The following is a 25,655-nucleotide window of genomic DNA, read 5'->3' on the forward strand; positions in this document are numbered from 1 at the left end:
GGTGATGGACCATGGAGCTGGTGGGAGGAAAGAGAGTAGAGAGAGAAGGGGGCAGATGGGGGAGAGAAGGTAGAGGAGGCCAGTGATGGAAGTTCTCGTGGGTGAAGGTCTGCAGTGGGTGGAGGTCTGGCCTGATGTCCCAGATTGCAGGGACAAGAGATGGGCATCACAGTGTACGGATGTCACATGGCCCAAACACCATCCTACAAGCTGGCCTTTCAGAAAAACTGGAGCCAAGCTTGACAGATTATGTCCTAAAGAGGGGTCTCTGGTCCAGGGCTCTCTCCTTGGGCCTGAACCCATTTTTATTGATCCACCAGGGGTGCTGACAAAGGGCTGGTCACATCTGGAGGTGCCAGGAAGCTGGAGGCAGGGAGGGTGTGGTCAGCAAGGGGGTGCTTGAATAGTGACTTTGGAAGCAAGTAGAACTGTTTCAGTCATGGGACTCATCCGAGGTCACACAGCTAGGAAGTGGCTCCCTGGTATGGTCTTCTGTGCTGTGGATTTTAGATTTCACAGGGTAGTTTGTTTCTTGTATCTTGCTCTGGACCTGAGAACATGACCCTGCTGACTCTGCAGCCTGGGAGGGGAGTTGTAACCAGCTGGGGGATGGCCAGGACTGCATGCAGGAAGACTTCCTGGAAGAGGGGGCATCTAAGCTGAGCCTTGTAGCAGCTGGACAGAGTGATGGGGAGGGAGGTGTTGGCAAAGAACAACAGAAGCCAAGGGCTGGCAACGGGAAGCGCACTGAGCCTGTTTGGGATGCGGTGAGCATACAGTCTGGTCTGGCTCAATCTAAAGAGAATCGTATCAGATACTGGCCAGATACCAAGGGCAGGGGGTGGGAGCAGCCCACCCTGGCAGGGAGGAGTGTTTTTTCACTGACGTTGTTTAGAATTGTAGGCACATCGTGATAATAAAGTCAGGCTTTTCGTCAATTTTATTATTTTTAAGTTCCCCATAGCAAATGCACCCCCTTATTGTCCCCACCCAGGCTGACTGCTCACTTCCCTACTGCCTTTGTCCCTCCTCTTCCCCTTCCCAGGAGCAGGGAAGAGAGCCATAGAGATGAGAGCAGGATTCCAGCCTATGCCTCAGGAGGCCCAGGACCCACGTCCACAGGTGCCCGCTACCTTACCAGGCCTGGGCTGGCATACCTGGGGACCACGGGGCTGCAGGGCTCCAAGTCCTCCAGTGTCAGGGCTGCAGTTGGTGGTCAGAGGCAGAATCCTTGGGCTCTAGGGGCACTCCAGATCTCACCCTCCTAAACAGAGCCTTCCAGAGTAATAAGGACAGTAGTAATACCCTTCAGGGGTTCCTTCCCAGCCCACAGATGTCTCTGGTACCTCATGGGCCCTCAGACCACAGCTGGCCCTCATTAGTCCCATTTCGTAGATAAGGAAACAGGCTTCAGAGGGACTCTCAGAGCTGTGATTTGCTGATTACCCCATATCCCTGTCCTGATAGGACTTGTAACCTTTGCTGAGATGCACATCTCCCTGCTGCCCACGGCCACCCTCAGAGGCAGCAGGTGATGTCACATCTCAAGGGAGGCAGTCCAGAAGGTGAGAGGTCAGGCAGCTGCCTACGGCCCAGTGAGAGGGCCAGGAAGGGGCTGACTGTGGCCAGGACACAGAGGTGTTAGCATCAAGAACTAGAGATTTTCATTCTCTCTGGGATCTGCCACTGACCAGCCAGGTGGTCTTGGACCACTTACATCCATTCCTGGGTCCTTGTCTCCTCACCTGCAAAGTGAGGGGTTAAACTGGATTATCCCTACTGTCTCCTGCACCCTGAGAATCTTCTCTGAGTGTCTCCCTGTCTTCTATTCTGGCGGCCTCCAAGGTGAGGTACGCAAGATGCTCATTGGGGTGCAGGGGAAAATGTTATCTAAACAAGAAAATCATTCAGGTTTACTCACATTTGCCCGGTGTAGACACACTGACACCCTCTCCAGTCAGGGGTCAGGCAGCCTCATGTCTCCAGAAGCCTCTGAGGAAGGGGTGACAAGGACACTGTTTGGTTTGTTTTAGGCAGGTTATCCCAACAAATTAACCTGGTTGATTAATCCAGGTTAATCTAGGCTGATTAATCCAGATTGGATTTGTGGATTATATTAACCAGTTTTAACTAAACTAACCCTCACAAAATGGACAAGTGGCTTTAAAAGATTCCCTCCAGGACATTGGACTGTTAGTGATTCTAATGCTAGAGCACGGGAACACAACAGCAGGAGAATTCACACGCGGCTTTCCAGCACTGTCACTTCGTCAGCCACAAGGCAAGGGAAAAAAAGCCATGAGATGAGAAGTCAGCCCAGGATTTGTTTGAGGGGAAGACACTATTAGAAATAGATATTTACAGTCACTCTGGTTAATGATGAATCTTGCCTCTTGTATGTGTTGTACCTTATGTCGACTGGTGATGGTTACTTGTATATAACATAATATATTGGGGTGGGTGAGCTCGATTTTATTCTCTTTGGAAGGAGTAAATGATCAAAACAATTTGGGTCCCACTGCTGTAACTTCCTGGTCTTTTCTATGCTGCTGCCACTTCTGACACACCACCACGTTTGCGATCATACTTCGTTCAAGTGGGGTACGATTTCTCCATTTTTCCACCTCTGGGCCCACAGAGCCCAGCATGGGGGTCTGTCTCCAACTGGGGACTTGGTAAATATGGGTTGAGTTGATGTGCTTCAATTTACCCTTCATGCTCTGCTGGCCTTTCTAGCAGCAAAGACTTGGTATCTGTCTCCTCTCCTGACCCTAAGGAGCCCCATCTTTCCCAGCCTGAACCACGCTCTGGAGAAACGCAGCCCACCTTACAAAGATCTGAGCCTCAGGAGGGCCCAGCTAGGGTGAATGACCCTTGGCCTCACAATTAGAAGACCTTCCCCAGCCATCCTTGGAATTTGTTCCTCTGAGAACAGCACAGATAGGGAACAAAATACTTGACACCATATCTAGGCACAGAGGACTCTCCTGGACTGAGGACTGGAGATGCCATTCCTGGATCCCACTCCTGGTTCTTCCCTGTGTGGGTGGCCGTGGGCACCTAAGTCAATTTCCCCTTCTATACCTCGTGGTCTCTGGGGGTCTGGCCAGTGCTGCTTTTCTGAGATGTGAAGTCTGGCATCTTTTTGGAGACTTGCTCTACTGAGTGGTTCTTAGCCCCTATCTGGAGGGTTTAGGTATGGTCTGGTCTCCAGACTGGGTGAGAGATGGGGACAGCTTGGAGCATTACTGTGAGGCAACCAAAATGGGGAGAAGATGGGAAACTGAGTCACAGAGGAAACTCCCCAACCTGGAGCAAAGCCATCCCAGGGGCAGGTGTCGGGGGCCTCAGATCTCTGGAAGGACTGTCATGGGGCAGAGGAACGGATGTGGTTGGTGGGGCTCCAGGGATGGAGACAGAGCAGCGGGGGAAATTGTAGGTTTCCGGATCAGTAGAAGGAGGAAGTCCAACGGTTGAGCTCTTCTGTGTCCGGAAGGAGTGAGCTTCTCTTCAGTAGAATGGCGCAAGCTGAGACGCGCGGACTCTTCAGATGGAATGGTGTGGAGAGGGGAGCAGCGAGCTGGGCTGCATGCCTACCTGGCTCCCTGACCCTGGGCCATCCTGGGATATTGTGTCTGTTTCTTGCCCCCAGATGTAATAAGATCATTTGAGAGAGGGGGTGAGTGGGTCTGGCTAAGAATTAGATTAGACAAGAATTAGAGCTTTAGAGTCTAAATTGGCACTGAGGGGTGGGGGAGGGGCACAAGGCTTCCTCTGTTTTCATCCAGTTAAGGGGATTTTCATGCCTCGCGGCACAGAGGGCCCCTCCCACCCCTGAATCTTTAGATCTTTAGGTGTCGCCTCTTTGAAAAGGAACATGGGCACTTTGTGCTTCTGGTTTAATTTATAAGCCCTGTTCAAAGTCCTTATTCATTTTTGCTAAATATTCATTTCAATCCATTAAAAAAGGTAAACAGTTTAAAACTGTGCCTCTTCATAGTGAGTAGTCAGTAGAAGTTACCATTACTACTTATTTTTTAATTATTTAATTTTTTTATTGAAGTATAGTTGATTACAATATTTTATTAGTTTCAGGTGTACAACATAGTGATTCAATATTTTTATAGGTTATACTCCATTTAAAGTTATTACAAAATATTGGCTATATTTCCCTGTGCTGTACAATATATCCTTGATGCTTATTTATTTTATAGATAGTAGTTTGTCTCTCTTAATCCCATATCACCCCTCCCCGCTTCCCTCTCCCCACTGGTAACTGCTAGTTTGTTCTCTATGACTGTGAGGCTGTTTCTATTTTGTTATATACATTTGTTTGTTTTATTAGATTCTACATACAGGTGATAACATAGAGTATTTGCCTTTCTCAGTCTGGCTTATTTCACTAAGCATAGTGCTCTCTAGGTCTATCCTGTGTTGTTGCTGTCGTTACTTATTTTGAATTTATCTTGCATTTACCATGTGCCAGGCAGTGTTGTAAGTGCTTGTCAGATATGAACTCATTTACTATTACCACTCCATTTTGTAGATGGAAAACCTGAGGTCTAGAGAGGCTGAGTAACCTGTCCAAGTTTTTCCGGCTGGTATGAGATGGAGTCAATGTTTGAGCCCAGCAGGCAGGCTCCCCACTATGTCTGTAACCACTGCTATGCTGCCTCTTGTCATGCTGATCTCGAGTGGCCTCTGTGTAATAAAGAAAGAAAGAGCCTTTGCCTCCATCCTCCCTTCAGAGCCTCCCAAAGCCTCAGGAGGGTTTCAGGCAGGGATGCACATTCCCATTTTATGGATGGAGCCCAGGGGCCCAGAGAGGGACGATGACTTGAGCAGGGTCACACAGCCAACAAGGGCAGAGCAGAATGGAGCCGGACCCCTGATCTCAGAATATCTGTGAAGCATCCCTCTACAGAGCAGGGCTCCCAGCTGAAGCCTGGTAGGAGTACATGCTGGTTATTGAGGGCACTGCTCCCTTAAGGGGTCCCTTCCTTCACCACAAGGAGCAAAGCCAGCTCTATAGAGAGGGCAAGCAAGCCAGAGGCAAGTTGATGGGAAAAGCCACGCTCTGCCAGGGAGAAGGTCGAGGCCATCCTGAAGGTGCCTGGAGGAGTGGTGGGGCTCGTCACCCTGCAGGGCCCCGTCTGCACGAGGCCTAGGCAGAGAAGGCCCTGACTAGCCATGAGAAAAAGGGTGCGGGGGGAACCAACCTGCCCCCACCTCCTGAAGTCACGTCAAGGACCGACTCTAAGGCCAGGGGTCAGGGAGGGTTAAAAGAAGCAGGTGCTCCCTGGGGAAACCATCATGGAAGCAGAGATAGAGCCCAGTGAAGGAGTGCAGGAGAGCTGGGCGCTGATCTAGCTTGGTGCTGCTGTTTCTTTTTTCTTTTTTTTATTGTGGTAAAATGTACAAAACATAAAATTTATCATTTTAACCATTTTTAAGTGTATCATTCTGTGGCATGAAGCACATTCACACCGTCGTGCAATCATCACCGCCATGATTTATATACGTATAAAACCTCCATAATTTTAAAATTTTGACTTCAGCGTAGCCTGCTCTATACTTTAATGGTTTGCTTACATGTATGGATGAAAAATGTGCATTCAGTGCTAAAATATTATGCTTAGGAAAGGGACCACACATAGGACACTAACACACAGCTTGCCCCATGCCAGGCACTGCTCTAAGGCAACATAAATAGATAAATGTATGGAATCCTTATGATTCCCCTCTAAGGTAGTTTCTGTTATTGACCCTAGTCTACAGATAAGGAGACTGAGGCACAGAGGGATTTAGTATCTTTCCCACTACCCTCCCTGGCTCTTGTCTGGGCCCTCTGGTTTGTTGAGGACTCACCGTGTGCCAAGGCTAGAGGCTCTGTTCCCCTATGCCTCATCTCACAGCAGCCCGGCCAGAGGTAGGTGCCATGTGGTGCCAAGACTTAGGGAAGCTGAGTTGGGTTGATAGGTAGGTCCCTGACTCTGAAGCCTGTGTCTTGACCACCTGCCCTCAATGCCTGCTATTCAGATGGTGAGAGACTTGGGGGGTCAGGTTCCCACTAGTTGTGTAACCTCAGGAAAGTGCCTCCATCGCTCCGAGCTGAGTGCAGCTTGCTACATCAGGAAGTGGGGATAGTTCTCCCCACCCCAAGGCGGTTGTGGGGAGCAAAGTAAACAGTGAACGGGAAGGACTTTGTAAATCATACAGCGGGGCTGTGGAGTGCTGGTTCTCAGAGCAGTCCCTGGACCAGCTGCATCAGCGCCACCTGGGAACTTGCTAGAAATGCAGAATTCTCAAGATCCACCCCGGACTTGCTGAATTAGAAACTTTAGGATGGGCCCAACAGTCTGGGTACTAATCAGCCTTCCAGGGGACCCTAATGTGCTCTCAAGTTTGAGACCCACCGTTGGAGAGATTCTTGCAAAAAGTAAATGAGATACTGTCACCGGTCCTGGCAGTCAGTCTCAGGGCAGAAGTGCCTCTTCAGCCCAGGGTGCCGACATCTTTCCTGTACTCTTTGTCCTCCTCCTGCCCTCCCTGGCCTGCAGGCCCAGCCTAAACAGATGTGGGCAGCGCCCAGGGAGGCTGGAAATGGAGAGAAGTCCTCACCATCCTCTCCTGGCATCTGTTGCAGACACTGCCTGGGGAATTGATTAAGGCTGTGCAGCGGCATTTGTTTCCAGGTTGATATGCAGGTGGGGGAGAAGCAGGTAGGAAGTTCCCATTACCCTCCTGTGTGGCTGGGCCAGGAAATGGAGGGTTGGGCTGCCCAGGCTCAGGCAGGACCAGGCAGCCCTCAGTCATACCTGGGGACTCTTCCCACAAGGAAATGGGTTGAATGATGAAAGGAAGCTCTTTTCTGATCTAAAACCCTAGCTGCTGAGAAGTGGCCCAGGAATGGGCCTCGAGGCCAGGCTTCCTGGCTCGTGTCTCTCTCAAAGAGCTTAGATCTGTGGAGGGAGCTCAGGCCTTGACTCCTGGTCAGCCATCCACCAGCTCTTCCCTGATCAGTCAGGCTCCATTCCTCCTGAGTCCAGACAAGGAAGGCCTCAGAATCCTCCTCCTCCCCCCTCACCATGCTCCGCAGCCCCTCCAGCAGACTGAAGCTGGGCATGAAAGGAAGCCACTTATCTCTTCCTTAGACACAGCCCACCATTGAGGAGAGAAAATACTTGCCCGCCCTAATGGCAGAGGCTAAATCCACCTCAGCCCTGACAGGTCACACCCTGGTTACAGACTTTGACACCTCCCTCCTGGTGTCACACCCTGGTTACAGACTTTGACACCTCCTTCCTGGTGTCCCTTAAATGCCAGCTCAGCTGGTGATCAGAACCTTGCCTGGGCACTATTCCAGCTGCAGACCTCGTTGCTCCTCTGCATTTGCACAGGCCCCAGCTGAACTGGACCCTTAGGTTCCCTGGGTATGCCTTTGCCTGCCCACCCCCCACCGCACAGCTCAGCGCAGAGCCTTCCCTGCAGTGCCGTCCCTGCCCTGTGCTGGGCTCACTCTGCTCGGCCTGGAAGGCTTAGCTCAGACACAGCCTTCTGGCAGCCCTCACCCACGTACCGGGTTTCAGTCTCCCTGCTGCCCTGAATTGAGCTTGCGGGCCTTTCCCATCAGTCTGGGCTCCTGGTGGGTAAGGATCGTTCCTGCCTCTGCCCCATAGCTGCCCAACACAGGCCAGACTCAGAGAGGGTCCCAGTGATGCTGCCTGGGCCCACTCTGGGCCCCAGGTCCCTGCAGCAGGGCAGGGTGAGAGCTGATTTGTGGGTCCACTGACGACAGAATTCAGGCCCCCTGGCCAGGTGCCCATCCCGGGGCAGGGCTGCAGGGCTTCAGGCCTACCCCAGGATCACTGTGGGGCTCTGAACAAGACACCTTCCCTCTCTGGTTCTCAGTGGCCCTCTCTGTCCAAAGACAGGTCCAGAAGCTCTGCCAGAGAATGGACGGTAAGCAGGAAGTGGAGCTGCCAGACTTTCAACCTCTGGGAGGCATCTTTAAAAAATCTCCGTGACCCTTGTCTCTCGAAACTCCCAGATAAGGAAATTGTGGGGCAATAAATCTTTGTAGAGTTTTGGTCAGGGCCTGGTCAGGGGGAATAAACAGGAAGAAGGCCTGCTCTGTGTCCCCGGAGGGTCAAGGCAGGAACGGCTCTGAGGAGGACTGGGGCAGCTGCCAGACAGGCAGTCCCACTGCCCTCACGGCCCGGGGGTCTGGCTCATGTGGGCTGTGGAGCCTCAGTGAGTTGTCCTAACAGGTGGGTAGGGCAGAGGCATTATCATTTCATGGTTGGACAAACAAAACCCGAGAGGGGACAAGATTTGCCCAAGGTCATGTGGCAAATTGGCATCAGAATTAGGACTCTCGAACCTGACCAGCAAGCCTGCTATGGAAGTGACAGGCCCAGTCCCCAGCTCCTAGTACCCAGAAGGGGTGTTCAGGAAAGGCCGGCGGAGTGAGTGAAAGCTTAATCCAGGAGGCAAGTCAGTCTTTCCCTGGGTGCCTGCCTGTGGAGTCTGGCCTGTGGGTGGGCAAGGCTGAAGGGAGAGGACCATTTGGGGTTGACAGTCGGATGGATGGATGGATGGATGGATGGATGGATGGATGGATGGATGGATGGATGGATGGATGGATGGATAGATGGTTGGATGGATGGATGGATGGATGGATGGATGGATGGATGGATGGATGGATAGATGGTTGGATGGATGGATGGATGGATGGATGGATGGATGGATGGATGGATGGAAGGATGGTTAGTGGAAAGAAGGAAGAAACACAGGGAGCAGGACAGGAGGAAGGGAAGGGAGCTTCTACTTAGTACTGAGCTTCTACTTAGTACTGCAGCAAAGCAGGACCCTGTGGGGCCCTTCTGGGCACAAGAGCTTTTCCGGGTCCCCCATTTCTTATTTGCAGGATAAAGGCTTCAGCCTCCTAGACCTTCCCTGAGTACCAAAGGGCAGATTCAAAAAGCCAGTCATCAGGGATACAGGGAATGCTAAAACAAAGGAGGGACAATCAAGAAACTATAATTGCAGGGACTTCCCTGGTGGCACAGTGGTTAAGAATCCGTCTGCTAGTGCAGGGGACACAGATTCAAACCCTGGTCTGGGAAGATCCCACATGCTGCGGAGCCAGCTAAGCCAATGAGCCACAACTACTGAGCCTGCATGCTACAACTACTGAAGCCTGTGTGCTTAGAGCGTATGCGCCGCATCGAGAGAAGCCACTGCAATGAGAAGTCCATGCACCGCAACAAAGAGTAGCCCCCACTTGCCGCAACTAGAGAAAGCCCACACGCAGCAGTGAACACCCAACACAGCCATTAAATAAATAAATTCATTTAAAAAAAAAAAAAAGAAAGAAACTATAGTGCAGCGATTAAAGCAGGATCCTCGTTCCTCCTCCAGGCATATACATGACAATCTCTTTGGGCTCTTCTGGGGAATTAAGGCCCCCACCCAGGTGGAGGATGGCAACTTCCGGCTGAGCACAAGATTCCGGAGCAGCACCCTGTTACCTCACCACCAGCCAATCAGAAGAAAGTCACACACCCTGCAGCCCTCACCCCAAATTTTGCCAATAAAAACTCCCCCGCCAAAACATTTGGGGAGTTCGGGGTTCTTGAGCGTGAGCCGCCTTGCTTGGCTGCAGTAAACCTTTCTCTGCTCCAGACTCCAGCATTCCGCTTGGTTTAGCCTCACTGTGCGTGGGGCACATGAACTTGTGTTCAGTGACAGTCCCAGACATGTGCAAGGCATTTTACATCTGTTACCTCATCTATCTCTGACAAGGGCCCATGAGGTAGATACGAGGGTGCTCTTTTACAGATGAGGATGCTGGGGCCCAGAGACAGATGAGGGTCCAGGATTTGAACCGGGTGCCTCCTCTTTCCCTTCCCTCTGTATCCGCATGGGGGACCTCGTAAGCTAGAGAGACCATGCAAGCCTTGGAGCTTGGGAGGCCTCTTGGAGGAGGTTCTATTGGAGCCGGGCCCAGGAAGAAGGAATGAGAGGAGGGGGCACCTAGGAACCCAGCTAAGTGCCAGCCTTGCACTTGCCTGGGCTGACTTGGCCCTGGGCAGAGAGAAGAGGTGTGAGCAAAGATGGGGTGTCTGGGAAAGCTGACGCTTTGAGGGGAGAGCAGATAAACCAGTGTGGCTCAAAGGGCAGGTGTGTGGAGATGAGGGGAAGGCCATCAGGGAATGTTCAGGGGCCCCAAAACCCAAGTCCAGCAGAGGGCTTTATCCTGAGGACAGAGGGCACCTAGGGTGAGGGGTGTCTTCAGGGAAATGACAGAGTCAGGGTGGGGGCAGGGTAAGAGGCCTGGGCTGGGGCGGAGGAGAAGCAGAGTCACTGAGAGAAAAGGCTGGCCAGGCCTCGCACAGCTTGAGCAAAGGGTCAAGGGCAAGGGCGCCATGGGGCAGGGGAGGCCAGGTCATCTCAGGAGATGCCCTGCTCCTCCTCGGGCCCCAGGGACCTGGCTCTGGGCAGCGTCAGATGTCAGGAGGCGCTCCTTCAGGCCTAATCTCATCAGGAGGAAAGAGGCATTTTCTTGGCTCTCTCTCTGACTCAATCTGTATTTCCTGTGGGCCTGCGGGGAGGCATCTGTGCTGGACCAGAAGGACTGTAGAGCTGGAGGAGGGGTGATAAAGGCAGAGGCAGGAGGGTACTCGAGGCAGAGAGAATCTGGGAACAGGATTGTGATTACATGCTGGCTGCCCGGTGCCCCAGCCGCCACTGCTGGTGGGGCTTGGGCAGCTGAGGCCTGGTGGGCGGTGGCGGGGGGTGGGTGGGGGCGGTTCCCAGGCAGCAGCATTCTGCTTTCCTGCCTGCGGTGTGCCCATGGAGAGAACCAAAGGGCTTCCTATGCCCTTCCGCCTCTCGCCTGCACTCCCACTCACACCCCCCTCAGCACAGGGCTGAGCTAGGCGTCTGGCCTCTGCTGCCAAACCCAAGTCTGTGTGCCCGACGCGTGCTGAGGCTAAACAAACCGAAATGTTAGAGTTTGGGGCCGAGAAAGGTTTATCGCAGGGCCAAGCAAGGAGAATGGGTGGCTTGTGCTCAAAAGACCCACGCTCCCCAATGGTGTTCAGGAAAGAGTTTTTATAGGCAAAATTTGGGGTGAGGGCTGCAGGGTGTGTGACTTTCTTCTGATTGGTCGGTGGTGGGTTAGTAGGGTGGTGTTCCAGGAATCTCCTGCTCAGCCTGAAGTTACCATCATTCATCTAGGTGGGGGCCTTAGTTCCGGTAGAAGAGCTCAAAGATATGTTAGTTCCAGTAGAAGAGCTCAAAGATATGTTACGTATATCCCTTACATCCCTTGAGGAGGAAGCAGAACTCTGCTTTATTGCTGCACTATTGTTTGACTGCTTTTGCTTTGTTTCTGCATTCCTTCATCTCCCTGATTAGTAACTCCTTGAATCTGCCCTTTGGAACTAAGGGAAGGTCTAGAAGGCTGCAGGCTTTTGTGCTCTGGACAGCCCCGCCAGAGATAAGCACCAATAAATGCCTCTCCTCTCCAGGTTCTTCTGGATCCGCAGGGATTGTTAGCTTTTCATGTGTCTCATCAATGTGGTGAGCACCGTCGGGACTCTGCACCTAGTGGGCTGCTTTGCACTTTCCGGTGTAGAATTTTTACTCACATCCCCGAAATGTTGGGCCCTCAGCACCTACCTGTCATGCACCAAATCAAATATTTTTTAAGCTCTTTATTGGAATATAATTGCTTTACACTGTTGTGCCAGTTTTTGCTATACAACAAAGTGAGTCAGCTGTATTTATAAATATATCCCCATATCCCCTCCCTCCCACGACTCCTTCCCACCCTCCCTATCCCAGCCCTCTAAGGCATCACCCATTATCGAGTTGATCTCCCTGTGTTATGCAGCAGCTTCCCACTAGCTATCTATTGTACGTTTGGTAGTGTATATATGTAAGTGCTACTGTCTCACTTCATCCCGGCTTCTCCTTCCAAATCAAATCTTAATGTCCTATAAACTTTGGGACCACAATGGTCTTCACAGCAAACGTACGTTGAGGACTGAGTGTGCTCTGGCGTTGCTCCATGTACTGTGTGGATTATCTCATCTAATTTTCAGGGCAGCCCTGTGGGAGAGTGTAGACCCAGGACTAAACAGCTCGGTTCTGGATTCCAGCTTAGCCATCTACTTGCTGTGTGATTTTGGGCATGTTACTTAACCTACCTGTGCCCCAGATAAGTTTGTAAAAATGGGATGATAATGTTGCATGAAGAGGGGGACCCCTTCCAGGGCCTGAGAGTGGGCTTTGCGTAACACTCAGAAAAGAATTGTCTGAGGAGACACACGGGCTGAAAAGGCAAAAGACGTGATTGGAAAGGGGTGCCCGTTGCAGAGAGCAGTGCGGTGAGGGAACCCAGGAGAACTGCTCTGCCACGCGGCTCGCAGTCTCAGGTTTTATGGTAATGAGGCTAGTTTCCAGGTTGTCTCTGGCCAATCATCTCACCTGTGCCCATATTTGACCTGACTCGGGGTCCTTCCTGGTGGCGGGAGCACCTCTCAGCCAAGATGGATGCCAGCGCGAGGGTTTCTGGGAGGTTGGCAGGATATAGCATAGGCCGGTGTCTGCTCCCTCCTTTTGGCCCCTCCTGAATTCTTGTGTCTGGTGGTAGCTTGTTAGTTCCATGTTCCTTACTGGGACCTCCTGTTGTGAAATAACTCTTGCGAGTGGTCATTATCATACCTGGCCAGGGCGGGCAGTTTCCGTCAATGGTTCTCTAACAACTATACATACCGGGTTGCTTTGAGGGTCGAGTTAGTACCTGGAACATACTTCACATCTAGTGAGCAATGCGTTAGCTATTATTTGTTATTATGCCTGATTTTACTGGTGAGGAAATAGACACATTAAGTAACTGGCCAAGGTCGCACAGGCACAGTGGACATGTTCTATAATTACACTGTTTGTTTGGGTATCCAGTAGCCATGTGCGGCTGTTGAGCACTTGAAATGTTGCTAATGCAACCGAGGAGCCAAATTTTACATTTTAATTCATTTTAATTCATTTTGACTTTAATTTAGAAGCCGTGTGTGACTAGAGACTCCCGTGTTGGGCCGATGGTGCCTGGGTCCCCTACCCGGTGACCTGATTTAAGTGATTCTGATGTGCATTCAGAGTTACAAACCACTGCCCTGTGCTTCAGCCGGGTTAAGCTCGTGGCATCTCATCCTTTCCTGCTCCCAGCCATTTCCCTGAGAAGTGTGTGCGTGTGGAGAACAGTGACCGAATTGCCTCCTTACCCCTGCCCCCAGCCCACAGCCCAGCACAGAATAAGCACTTTACAGACCTTGGATTTTTCTGCTTTGAGGTGTTCTGTTCTTTGGTTCAGGATGTTGGGCTCTTTAAGAAATCCGTTCTAGAGCCTTCCCTCTCACAGGCACGTTGTCAGAGTCCCAGGCTGCTAGTGACTTATAGTAGAATTGTTGCATGTAAATAGGATAAAAGTTCTCTGGAGCCCTCTGTGACAGGTGGCAGTGACAGAGGAGGGAAGGCGGCAGGGCACAGCCTTTAAAAGAATGGCATAGCCATAGGACGTGACGAAAACTGGTGAGGACCAACTAGGTCCAAGATGGCAGAAGATTCGACTTTCAGTAGACCTTGAGCCTCATACGCTCACTGTAATTCATTAGCTAAGTGACACACCCACCAGCTCATTGTAATTCATTAGCTAAGTGACACACCCACCAGCTCATTGTAATTCATTAGCTAAGTGACACACCCACCAGCGCCCGACCATCAAAGTTCAAAAAGTGGGTGTGGCCCAATTCCTGGAAATCTCCACCTCTTCCCCAAAATAGTTGGAATAATCTTCCCCTCATTAGCCTATGAAATTGCCCAGCCATAAAAATAACCACCCTCATATTTCGGGGCCTCGTGTCTTCTGAGATGGCACGCACTCCATCTGTGGAGTGTGTTTCTCTCTAAATAGATCCACTTCTTACCTATCATTTTGTCTGAGTTCTTTTTGTGATGAGACATCAAGAACCTGAGCTTCATTAAGTCCTGAGACCAGGTGTGTGATCTCAGTTAAAAGATGGTGGGTTCAAGTCCCAGTCTGGGTTTGTCCAGGTTTGAGTCCCAGCACATGGGACAAATCCCAATCTGAGTTGCACGGTTTCAGCAGGGCGACCAACTTCTCCGTTTGCTTGAGACTTTCCTGATTTTAGCACTGAAAGTCCTGCATTCCAGGAATACCCACCCCACACCCCATCCTGGACAAACCAGAACGGTTGGTCACCCTACTTCTGTGGAGAGCAACAAGGTCTCTTCTTGCTTCCATCATTAGGCAGAAACCTGCATTGACAGCAAGGGGGCTTCACCTCAACCAGGCCTTGGCTTCCTGAGCCAGATACCTCAGCCGCTCCTGCGGGAGGATCAGAGGCCTTCATAAGGATTTAGGGTGAATTAAAAAGGAGCTTTCCTGTCAAGTTTAGTGGTAAGGCCAAGCTCAAGATAAACTCTACGGTGGATAATAAATAGTCAACCCAGGATTGGAGTCAAGATGTGGGACTCACCCACAATTAGGCACGGATTGTATTCATTCTTGGTCTTTATAGATCACCTTCAAATACAGAGTCCTTTACTCTTTCTTTTTTAATAAATTTATTTATTTATTGGCTGTGTTGGGTCTTCGATGCTGCACACGGGCTTTCACACGGGCTTTCTCCAGTTGCGGCAAGCAGGGGCTACTCTTCATTTTGTTGCGGAGGCTCCTCATTGCAGTGGCTTCTCTTGTTGCAGAGCACAGGCTCTAGGCTTCAGTATTTGCAGCACGTGGGCTCAAATATTTGTGGCTCACAGGCTTGGTTGCTCCGTGGCATGTGGGATCTTCCTGGAGCCGAGATCGAACCCATGTTCCCTGCATTGGCAGGTGGATTCTTAACCACTGTGCCATGTAGGAAGTCCCAGAGTCCTTTACTCTTAAGGTAATCTTTTTCCACTTTGTAAAGCTAGGAAACTTGTGATTCTATTCTCCCTCTATTGACTGCAGCTGAGGTGAGTGTGTTGGTTCAGACCCTCCCAGGACACCTGTTTGGGGGCAGCTCAATGACCACAAGGTCAGGTGTTAAGGGAAAAAATAAAATACAATTCCAAATATTAGATGTGGAAACACACTCACTAAGGGGCAATGGTAGCCAGGAACACCAGGCTCTTCCCCACCCCTGACAGTTCAAAGACCAAATCAGGTAATGTCGTTCTCTCCCTGAGGCCAGGAACAGCACAATTAGTGAATAATCTATCGTGCTGCTTTGTGCCACACCCAGGTTGGGTTCGGTTTCGGCCACCCTGCAGCTAACCCTTGTTCTGCAGTGATTCAGAGCTGGGCTGGGAAGACAGGCCTTTGGGGCCAGTCAGGAAAATCTGTGTCTCTGTGTCCCTGTCTGGGTCCCTGTCTCTGCCTCCATCTCTCTCACACACATCGGAGAGGAGCACGAGGTGGGAAGAGGGGCATCTGGACCAGCTCTTGGCTTCTGTTCCCACCTTCACTGCTCCTGCTAATATGATCTTGGTCAGGTCACTGCCTCTGCAACAAATGGGAACAACAGGCCTCAGGAGAGTTGTAAGGAATGGGACAGGCAGTGAGCCATTCCACTGTCAGGCATTAAAAAATAAACTCGATGGGGACTTCCCTGGTGGTCCAATGGTTAAGATTGCGCTTGCACTGCAGGGGACACGGGTTCTATCCCTGGTCGGGGAACTAAGATCCCTCATGCCTCATGGCAGAGCCAAAAATTAAAAATAAATTAAAAATAAAATAAACTCAGTGGAATGTTAAACCCAACAATGACTAAATCTTTTCGCAGGGCAGGGAATTCACAGCCCAAAGAGCCTAATCCCATGGCATCGGGCCCACTAAGCACCCTTGAGATGGCAGTGGGTGCCTCCCCCTGCTTTGTGCCCTAGCAGGCTGGCCCGCTGCGCCTAAGGAGGCCTGCGGTGGCTTTGATATGGGCCCAGCTGGATGGGACCAGGCAGGATAGGACAAGTCGCGTGGGGTAAACCTGGCCCGGATCCGTGTTCTAGCCCAGCCCATGGGCGAGGGCCTCGCAGTGCTGAGGGCCCGCTATGGTCCTCATTTCCAGGCAAGTGCCTGCTTGTGGGGAAAGTAAAACTCTTGCTCTCTGAATTGCTGAGCCCTTAAACTCATCCATGCACTGATACACACATGCCCGCATGTGCAGTACATGCACAGACACAAACACCCAAACAGATGCACAGGTGTGTGCCCACCCACAGGGGTACGCGAGCACATGGGGACACCCTGATCCGTGCAGTGTTCACACACAGACTTGCAGGCAGTGCACACATGTCCGCACAAACTTCAGCCACGTATATGATGCCCACTCCTATACCCGGGGCAGAGGGAGAAATGGCTGCCCTGGCTTGGTGCCGCCCCATCACCCACGTCTGTAAGTTTCCCTCATGGCTATAGGTCTGGGAGAACCTTGGCAGTAGAGGTGAAGTGCTGGAGCCAGGCGGGGCGGGATGGGGGAGAGGAGTTTGGCACAGGGGTTGGGGGGGTGATGTTTACGCCACTCAGAGGCTGGCTGGCTTCATCAGTGGAGGCCAACCCCCCTCGCCCCACTCCGAGGCCATCCACTTGGTTTCCTGAGCCTCGTTTGCCTTTCCTGTGAAGTGGGGGCAATAATGGTCATGACACTTCCCCTTGGGGACTGAGGTAGGATCCAGGGTGTAGTGAGTGTGAAAGAGCTTTCATTGTCATTATCTGGAGCTGAGGGCTCCGGAGACGGAGCTGGGTTCACCTCCTAGCTGTGTGGCATCAGGAAGGTCACTTCGCTTCTGGGCCTCAACCCCTGCATCTGTAACGGGGAGCAGGGTAGCATCTAAGCTCATACAGGGGAAGCACTTGGAAGGGTGCCTGGCACATAGCAAGTACCCAAACTAAGAGTTGTTACTGCCAAGGAGTTGACTGTGAGCTCCAGGAGAGTCATTGCCCAGGCCTCTTACTGCCCCTGACCCTGAACCTGGAACCAGAGCCGTCCCCCAGGTGTGAAGGGAGAGCGCTGGGAGTGGCCAGAAGGGCCAGGACGGTTGATGCTGGTCAGGTCGTGTTGATTTCAGCATCCATGACCGGTCCCCCCACCCCACAGCCCACCATGGGCACAGCACGGAGGCTGCTTTATCCCCCGCCTTGTTTTTCACTAACACATCACATTCTCTCCATCCCATCTGCCCTGCTTCAGCCCAGGCGACCTTCACGCTCACCTCAGCAATCAGAGGAATCCACCTTCAAGTGAAAACTGGTCCTCCCCTCCCCTGCTGTAACCCCTGCAGCAGCTCCCGTTGCCCTCAGAGTCCAAGTTCTTTCACATGGCTGCTGAGGGGATCTGGGTCCTGCCTGCTTGCCCACCTCTTCCCTGCAGGCCCCTGTGCCCTGGCCACACCGAGCACGGGGAGCCATTGCCTGCCTACCATCGCTTGGGCCTGCCTGGGGCAGTGTTAGTAGGACAGGTGGGCTCTGCTCTGTGACAGATAACCCCGCTATTTCTTAGGACTTTGCTCTACAAGTTTATTTCTCCATCACGCTGTATGTCCAACATGAGTCATTTGCGGGGAGGTGCCCTGTTCACACAGTCCCTTGGGGACCCAGGATGATGGAAGCTGAACCATCTGGAACATGTGCCCTCCTCGTCCCTCTGGCCAAGGACAAGAGTTATAGAGGGTCACAGGCAGGTCTTGCTTCAGCCTGGAAGTGGCACACGTCACTTCTGCCCACGATCCGCTGGCTAGGACTAATAGTGGCTGCCTAACTGCAAGGAGGCTGGGATGTGAGGGGAGCAAGGGAGGGTCTGGTGAGCATCTCCGTCAGCCACAGATGCCCCCACCCCGCCCCTACTGCTGCTCAAGGCGAGGCAGGGATGGGGGCCCAGGAGCTGAGCCTGCTGACTTGCCCCCTACTTTCCCACCCCCAGCCCAGGCCCCAGGCAGCTACCACTAATTGCCAAGACCCCAGGGAGATCATTATCCTTGCTCTTCTTTCCTAAGATGATCTTTAAGACCTATTTCTCTCAGGACTCAATGCAGAGAAGAGCTGTGCTGCTCCTTAGCAAGTGTTGGCATTTATTGGTTTGGCCAAAGCATCCATGTGGGTTTTTGGTATGATGGTACAAAAAAACCTGGACGAATGTTTTGGCCAACCCAATATCTCGCAGACACTGAGTAAATCCCTTTCTGATTCTGTTTGCCTTTGTCGAATTGACCACTAGGAAGCTCAGGCACAAATCTCCGAGGTTCACCTCCTCTGTGTGCAGATCCTGGCAGCACACAGTTGTAGCTTGACTCCCCTTACACTCCAGGTGATCTTCTTTTGTTTCTGCATTCTCCCTTTGTCCGCATTTCCTTCCCATGGCCTTTTATATTTCCTTCTGTCTGTGTTCTCTCCATTTCTGTAAGGCTTCTTATATACTTCCTGGGATCGGATGGGCATTCATTAGGCGGTCCCTGCGTTCTGTGCTGCTTCCTGTAGCTCTGACAAATGCAGCCAGGGTTTTGGGCAAAGCTCCCAAAAGAAGGCTTGAAATGTCAGCGCTTCACAGGACAGACCTGCCCCCACAAGGCTGATGGGCTGCCTGGTGCTGGGTAAAGGGCTTGGCTCATGGGTCAGGCCCCTGATCACTGTGACCTCCTGAGGTCAACCGTCTATAGTTTTGTGCCTTTGACCTGAGCACAGGGAAGAGCCTCAGGGGCCAGCCACCCAGGCTGGGCCAGCGCCTGCTTTGTCCTGACTTCACGGGTGCTCCGCCAAACATGCCTTCCCCCGGGAAGTGCCTGGGGGCCTGGGGTGGGCAAAGCACTGCTGGGCATTCCTGGGGCAGCCCCAGGCCTTTCTTTGAGGAACCTGCAAGCTGGGAGAGGAGACCTGACACCAAACTCCAAATCAGGGCAGATGGTGTCGGGGACCGAAGGACAGGGAGGAGTGACAGAAGAGCAAGCTCTCTCTACTCAGGTCGGCTCTCTACCTGGGAGTGGGGACGGGAGGGTTTGGACTGATAGAGATGGGTACAGACAATGGGGGGGCGGGGTTGGCGCTGGGAAGAGCAAGTCAAGCAGAGGGAAAGGCAAAGGTGAGGGCCCAGAGGACTGGAGATGCAGGAGCAGGTACCAGGGAAGCCGGGGGCTCTTCTTTATCTGGAAGGTGCCATTTAGAAGATGAGCAAGGAAAAGTGAGTCTTGGAACACGGGCGGGGACCCAAGCTGAGTTTGGCCTTGATCCTGCAGGGCAGCAGTGAATGGGGAGCATCGAAGGGTGACCTCAGGTGGGGGCCGGGGAGAGAGGAATACAGCCAGAACAATCCCTGTGGCTGCAGGGGGAGCGTGGGTGGGAGGGCCCAGTGGGTGGACGAGACCGAGGGGAAAGGGTTTGAACTGAGCAGCAGCAGGGCCAAGAGGAGGGCACATGGTACCGTGATTTGGCCACAAATGAGCCCTTAGACTCTCTTATAAGCCATTCCTGCTCTAGCCCTGCTCACGCCTCCAGCTTGTGTTCTCCTCATTCACATCATCCAGTTTACATGTATATGTGTGTGTATGTGTGTGTGAATGTGTGTTTTTCTTTTTAGCACCTCCTTGCTAATCTTACCAAACCACGGGTAGTTCCCCCAAACATTCCACGTTGGCTTCTGTCGCAGGGCCTTTGCTCAGGCTGTTCCATCTGCCTGGGAGACCTTCCCCACAGCTCACCCTTGTCCAGCCTACATGGCCAACTCCTACTCATCCTTCAAATCACAGCTCACGTGTCACTTCCTCTGGGAAGTCCTCCCTGACTGCCATGTACAAACTTCCATTTATTACCTATAGTACACTGGATCCCAGTGGCCCAGACTCCCCTAATAGCCTCACACATAAGACTCTTCACTCCTGTAAGGCTGGGCTTAGGCTTGCTCTCTCCAAACCCCCAGTGCCTGGCACAGAGCCTAGTCACACGGTGGTGCTCAGTAAATATTGAGTGAACAAATACAAGGCCGGATGAGGAGCGAGGGAAGGTCAAGATGCCTGGATAATAGTGGTAGTAATTATTACTGTTAAGCAAGGGATCTTAATGTATCATCTCATTTAATCCTCATGACCAGTCTATGAGACAGATACGTTCTTTATCCCCATTTTATAGATGAGGAAACTGAGACTTCAGAAGTTAAGTCATTTGCCCTCCCAGCTGGCAAGCGCAGAGCTGGAATTGGAGCCTGGGTAGGCTGGCTCCAGAGGACATAGTGCTACCCACTTAGCTGGGTTGAGCTGGGTGGGGAGGCTGAGCTGTTTGGTGAGGTGATGATTAGGGACGGAATGGGGTGAGTTCTCTCTGGTTTTTCTGCCTTTTTGTGTTCAGAGTCAAAGCAAACAAGGCCAGCAGTAGTTATACACCATCTCAGCACATCTCACCAGATTCCTAGAAATAGCCACAATTATAGCCTGTGCACCTGGGTCCCCTTCATAGCGCATCACTGTCCTCGTAGAACTGACCACTGTCCTGGTCACACCCTCTTAGGTCCTCTCAAGGTGAGACTCCATGTGTCCCACTGTCAGGTTGCGAGCCTCACGCCCCTTCTGTCCCATTTGTCTCCCACAGATGTCATGGCACCCCCAGTACCGGAGCTCCAAGTTCCGCCATGTCTTTGGCAAACCAGCCAGCAAAGAGAACTGCTACGACTCTGTGCCCATCACCCGCAGCGTCCACGACAATCATTTCTGCGCTGTGAACCCCCACTTCATTGCAGTCGTGACTGAGTGTGCTGGTGGGGGGGCCTTCCTCGTCATCCCGTTGCACCAGGTAAGGTTGCCTGCTAAGCCCAGGCCCAGGTAGCTCTCTGCAGGCAGTGCAGGACAGAGGGAAAGTAGAAAGAGCCCCCGTTTTGGTTCCATACATGGGTTCAAGTCCTAGCCCTGCCTGTTACCAGCTGTGTGACCATGCATAAGTCATTTTGCCCCTTTCAGTCTTGGTTTCCTCATTGGAAAAGTATATCTCTCCTGGGATTTCAGCTTCTAGCAATTGTTTAGGACTCCTAGGACCTCCCCTCCACCCCACAGCAAAGTAATTCATTCCTGAATAACATTTAATTCTTCATATATTGCTGGGCTCACAAGACATTGGGGAAATCTCCAAAGCCACCTCCTGTCTCCAAGAAAGGAAAAAATCCTTGAGCGGAAATTTAAGTAGGAGAGGTAAGCAGCAGGTGAACAGGAAGAACAGGCTTGTCCGGAGGCAGATGTTGACAGTGTAAGTTGGGCCATGTGCAATTGCTGATATGTAATAGCTTTTGACCCCCAAAATGGCAGTTTCAAATAGATTAGCTTAATAGCAGATCTTTTCAGAACCCTGAATTTCTGCCTTGAGGCAGAATCTCTAAAGGGGCCAGAGGGATCTGGGCTTGGTAGTGCCTCTGGTTTGCAGCAGAAGCAGTTAGAAGGTTTCTCCAGAGGAAAGCATGTCCATTGTGAAGAGGATTCCGTCAGATGAAGATCAGGGAAATTCATAAACTGAGAACACGGAGTATGTAAGCCCCCGTGAGTAAGCATCAGCTGAAAAAACAAACAGACGTAGAGTCCCAAAGACTTTGGAAGTTAAAGTCACAAATACAAATTGGAATCTCATAGATCAAGTTTTCTGATCCCAATGCAATCAAGTTAGAAGTCATTAACAAAAGATAAATTTTAAATTCCCATTCATTTAGAAATTTAAAAACAGCTTTCTAAATAACTTCTAGATCAAAGAAGAAATCAACATGGAAATTTAAAAATACTTGGAAATGAATGAGAATGAAATAAATCACAAACTTATGGGATGCAGGGAAAGTGGTGCTTCAAGGGAAATTTATGGCACTAATGCTTATACAAGAATGAGTCAAAAATTATCCACGCTCTGGTTATATTAAAACTTCTGTAAATTCTACAGCCAGGATGCAGATAATTTTTGACTCACCCTTGTATTAGGCTTAAAATTAACAACTAAACGTTCAACCTGAGAAGTTAGAAAAAGAAAAACAGAGTAAACCCAAAGAAAGTTTGAGGCAGGAGGTAATAAAGTTCAGAAATCAGTGAAAGAGAATCCAAGATTGCTTAAAGAGGATCAAAAGAGGCAAAAGTTGCTTCCTAGAAAAGACTGAGAGACAAATCTCTGGAGAGATGGTCAAGAATCAAAGAGAGAAGATGCAAATAACACCAAGAACAACAACAACAAGGCGACATCAGTAGGGCTTCAAACTGCCAGACACTAATATGAGCAATTTTAAGACAATATATTTGAGAACATTGGCAATATGGACAAATGCCTTAAAAAAATATAACTTGTCAGTACTGATTCAAGTAGAAATAGAAAGCCTGAACAATCCTGTAACTATTTTAAAAAATTGCATAATAAAAATCTCTCTTAAAATCTCAGAAGGAAAAGGCAAGCCATAGAGAGAGAAAGGATACTTGCACAGTAATCATGACAAAGAGCTCGTTTCCTGAATGTATAAAATGGGCTAGGAAGGAAAAAAAAAACACTGAACAAGTATCTCATAGCAGAGAAGATCCAAATGGTTATTAACATTTGAAAAAGTGCTCACCCTCATTAGTAAACCACAGCGAGATACCACTGCAACCCACCAGACTGGCAAAAATATAAACTCTAACAGTAGTGAGTGATAAGGATATGGAGCCTGTAAGCTCTCAGACACTTCTGGTGGCAGGGTAAACTGGCACACGTGTTTTGAAACAAAGTGTGACAGTTTCTATTAAAGAGGAAGAGATTCCACCCCTAGGTCTTTACCATGCAAAACTGTGTGCTTTTGTCACCTGAACACACACACACTTAAGAATATGCATGGGAGCACTGTTCATGTTATCACAAAACTGCAAAAACCCAAACGTCCGAGAATTGAATAAATAAATTACGTTATATCCATAGTGTGGAATATACACAATTATGAAAAGGATCAACGTATAGACACATACCACCACATGGATGAATCATAAAGACAATGTTAAGTGAAGAAACAAAATAAATTACAGTGTCATTCTGTTTACCTAAAGTTTAAAACAGACTAAGTTAAACTATACTTTAAGGGATGCATACTTAGGTAGGGAAATCTTTAGGAAAAGCAAGCAAAGGAGGATAGCCAGGGTAACAATTTGCCCCTGGGGGAGGGAGAGAGTTATGACTGGAAAGTATTCCATAGCGGGGCGTCTCCTTTGTGCTAGTGATAGTTCATGGCAGTTATATGATTTTCCAACAGTTCATTAAGCTGAACATTTACATTTTACGCACTTTTTAGTATATCATATTTCACACAAACAAACACGAAAAGATGACACTAGGTTCATGTGGTTTTATGGGCAATTTCTATGTAACTTTCAAGGAACTGATTATTCCAATCTTTTACAAACACTTCCAGAGAATAGGAAAAGAAGGACTGTTCCCCTCCTTGTTCTGAGGCCAGTGTAACCTTGATTCCAAAACCAGACAGGAACAGATGAAGAAAGAAAAATTACAGGTCAATATCACTCAAGAAGATAAATGCAAAATTATTAGCTAATCACATCTAGTGGTGAATTAGAAAAAGATACGAGGGTGAAACAAAAATCATCCGTACTCTGGTTATATTAAAACGTCTATAAATTCTACAGCCAGCATGCAGGTAATTTTTGACTCATCCTTGTACATTCTGACCAAGTTGGATTTATTCTAGAAACTAAGGGTAGTTTAATATTAGTAAATCTGTAAATTATTATGTTGACAAGTGAAGGGAGAAAAACCATATGGTCATCTCCATAGAGGCAGAAAAGGCATTTGACACAGAGTGCAATACCCATTCATGATAAAAGTTCTTTGAAAACTAGGAAAAGGGAATTTCACTAACATATAGGAAACAGAATTTTTTTAACTTTTTGTTTTGAAAGAATCTCAAACCTATAGGATATTTGCAAAAATAGTTGAATAAATCGTTATCCTTCACCTAGATTCACCAGTATTTAACGTTTTGCCAATTTTACTTTTTATCTTTTTTTTATATCTTTCTCTCCATATGTGTGTATATAAAAATTTCATTTCTGGTCCAGAATCTGAGGATCATGCATTATATTTAGTTGTCTTATCTCTTAGTCTACTTTATTTCATGATATTGACATTCTAAAGCAGTAAAGGCCAGCTGTTTTGTAGGACATTTCTAAAATTGGATTTGTCCTGTTGTTTCCTCGTGATCAGATTCATGTTATACGTTTTTGGCAAGAATATTAAGCAATGTTGTATCCTCAGTTCATTATGTCATGTAACACATGTCATTTTGTCCCATTATTGGTGATATTGGTGACATTTGATCTCTTTGTTAATATGGTGCAATCATTCATAAAGAAGGAAGGTGGGAAATATCCCTTTAGGGAATTCCCTGGCAGTCCAGTGGTTAGGACTCGGTTCACTGCCATGGCCTGGGTTCAATCCTTGGTCAGGGAAATAAGATCCCACAAGCCACGTGGTATGGCAAAAAAAAAAAGCATAAAAGGTGCTGGCCTGCACAGTAAGATTAGAAAAATAACTTAAAGGTATAAAGATTGAAAAAGAAAAGGTAAAACTGCATTATTTACTTATGTGATTGTCTACGTAGAAAACCAAAAGAACATAAAGTCAAATTATTAGAAAAATAATGAATGTTTGGAAGGTAGCTGGATAAAAAACCAGAATACAAAAATGAATTGCATTTTTACATACCAAGAGTGCTTAGAAAATGTAAATATTTGCAGTAGAATAAGAGAAGAGTGAATACCTAGGAATAAATAAGCAAGACTTAATAGGAGAAAATCACAGAGGATCACTGAAAGACTAATTTTGAAGATGACCTAAGTAAACAGAAATACGTGTCATGTTCATGAATATCCACTTTTTATCCCTGCCCCAAATGTCACAGCACTCTCCTTTTTATGACATATTCCACAGCACATTCCTTGCTTAGGATACCAGGCCCTGAGCACTTTGAATGAGAGTCATTTGTGTACTTCTGGTAGCACCACCTAATGTACTTGCAGAGGGGGGAGGTGGGGAGAACCAGTACTTTGCTTACCCATAGATCTCCTTGTGGGCACACAGCTGGCGCTCATAAATTCTCATTGATTGAACAAATCCATTCCCCGTTTCTATACTTTTGTCATTTTAAGAATGTCATACAAATGGAATGATATAGTATGCAGCCTTTGGGGCTTGACGTTTTTCACTCAGTACAAATCTCTGGAGAGTCACCCAGGTGGTTGTGTGAATGGCTCATTCTTTTTCATTGCTGAGTAGTATTCCGTGGTGTGGTTGTATGCAGTTTGTCAAACCTTTCGCTGTTGAGGGCCACCTGGGCTGTTTCCAGTTTGGAGCTGCTAGGAATGAAGCTGCTGTAAACATTTGTGTACAGGTTTCTGTGTGAACATAAGTAAGTTCCATTTTTCTGGGGTAAATGCCTAGGAGTGCAATCCCTGGATCATAAAGTAATTACATGTTCAGTTTTATAAGAAACTGCCAAGATATTTTCGCAAATAATTTTATAGCATAAGTAAATATTACATGGACGCTACTTCTAAAAAGTTCTTTGCTGTTTATCTGAAATTCAAATTTTACTAGGCTTCCTCTA

The 25,655-nt window shown here is 49.3% G+C and overlaps 1 protein-coding gene across 9 annotated transcripts in view; it reads left to right on the forward strand.

Moving 5' to 3' along the window:
* The window catches only part of CORO2A (coronin 2A), a 105,352-nt gene that overhangs the window by 57,574 nt on the left and 22,123 nt on the right, over positions 1-25,655 (forward strand). For all 9 annotated transcript variants that reach the window (XR_009051560.1, XR_009051561.1, XM_057724610.1 and 6 more), the window contains one exon: positions 20,639-20,839. Coding sequence is in view for 7 of the 9 variants with exons in the window: in XM_057724610.1 (XP_057580593.1) it covers positions 20,639-20,839 (201 nt within the window). In the remaining 2 variants the exon portion in view is untranslated. The remainder of the gene's footprint in view (positions 1-20,638; positions 20,840-25,655) is intronic.

This window comes from Hippopotamus amphibius, chromosome 2 (assembly GCF_030028045.1).
Source record: "Hippopotamus amphibius kiboko isolate mHipAmp2 chromosome 2, mHipAmp2.hap2, whole genome shotgun sequence".
In the NCBI taxonomy this organism is placed as follows: Eukaryota; Metazoa; Chordata; class Mammalia; order Artiodactyla; family Hippopotamidae; genus Hippopotamus; species Hippopotamus amphibius.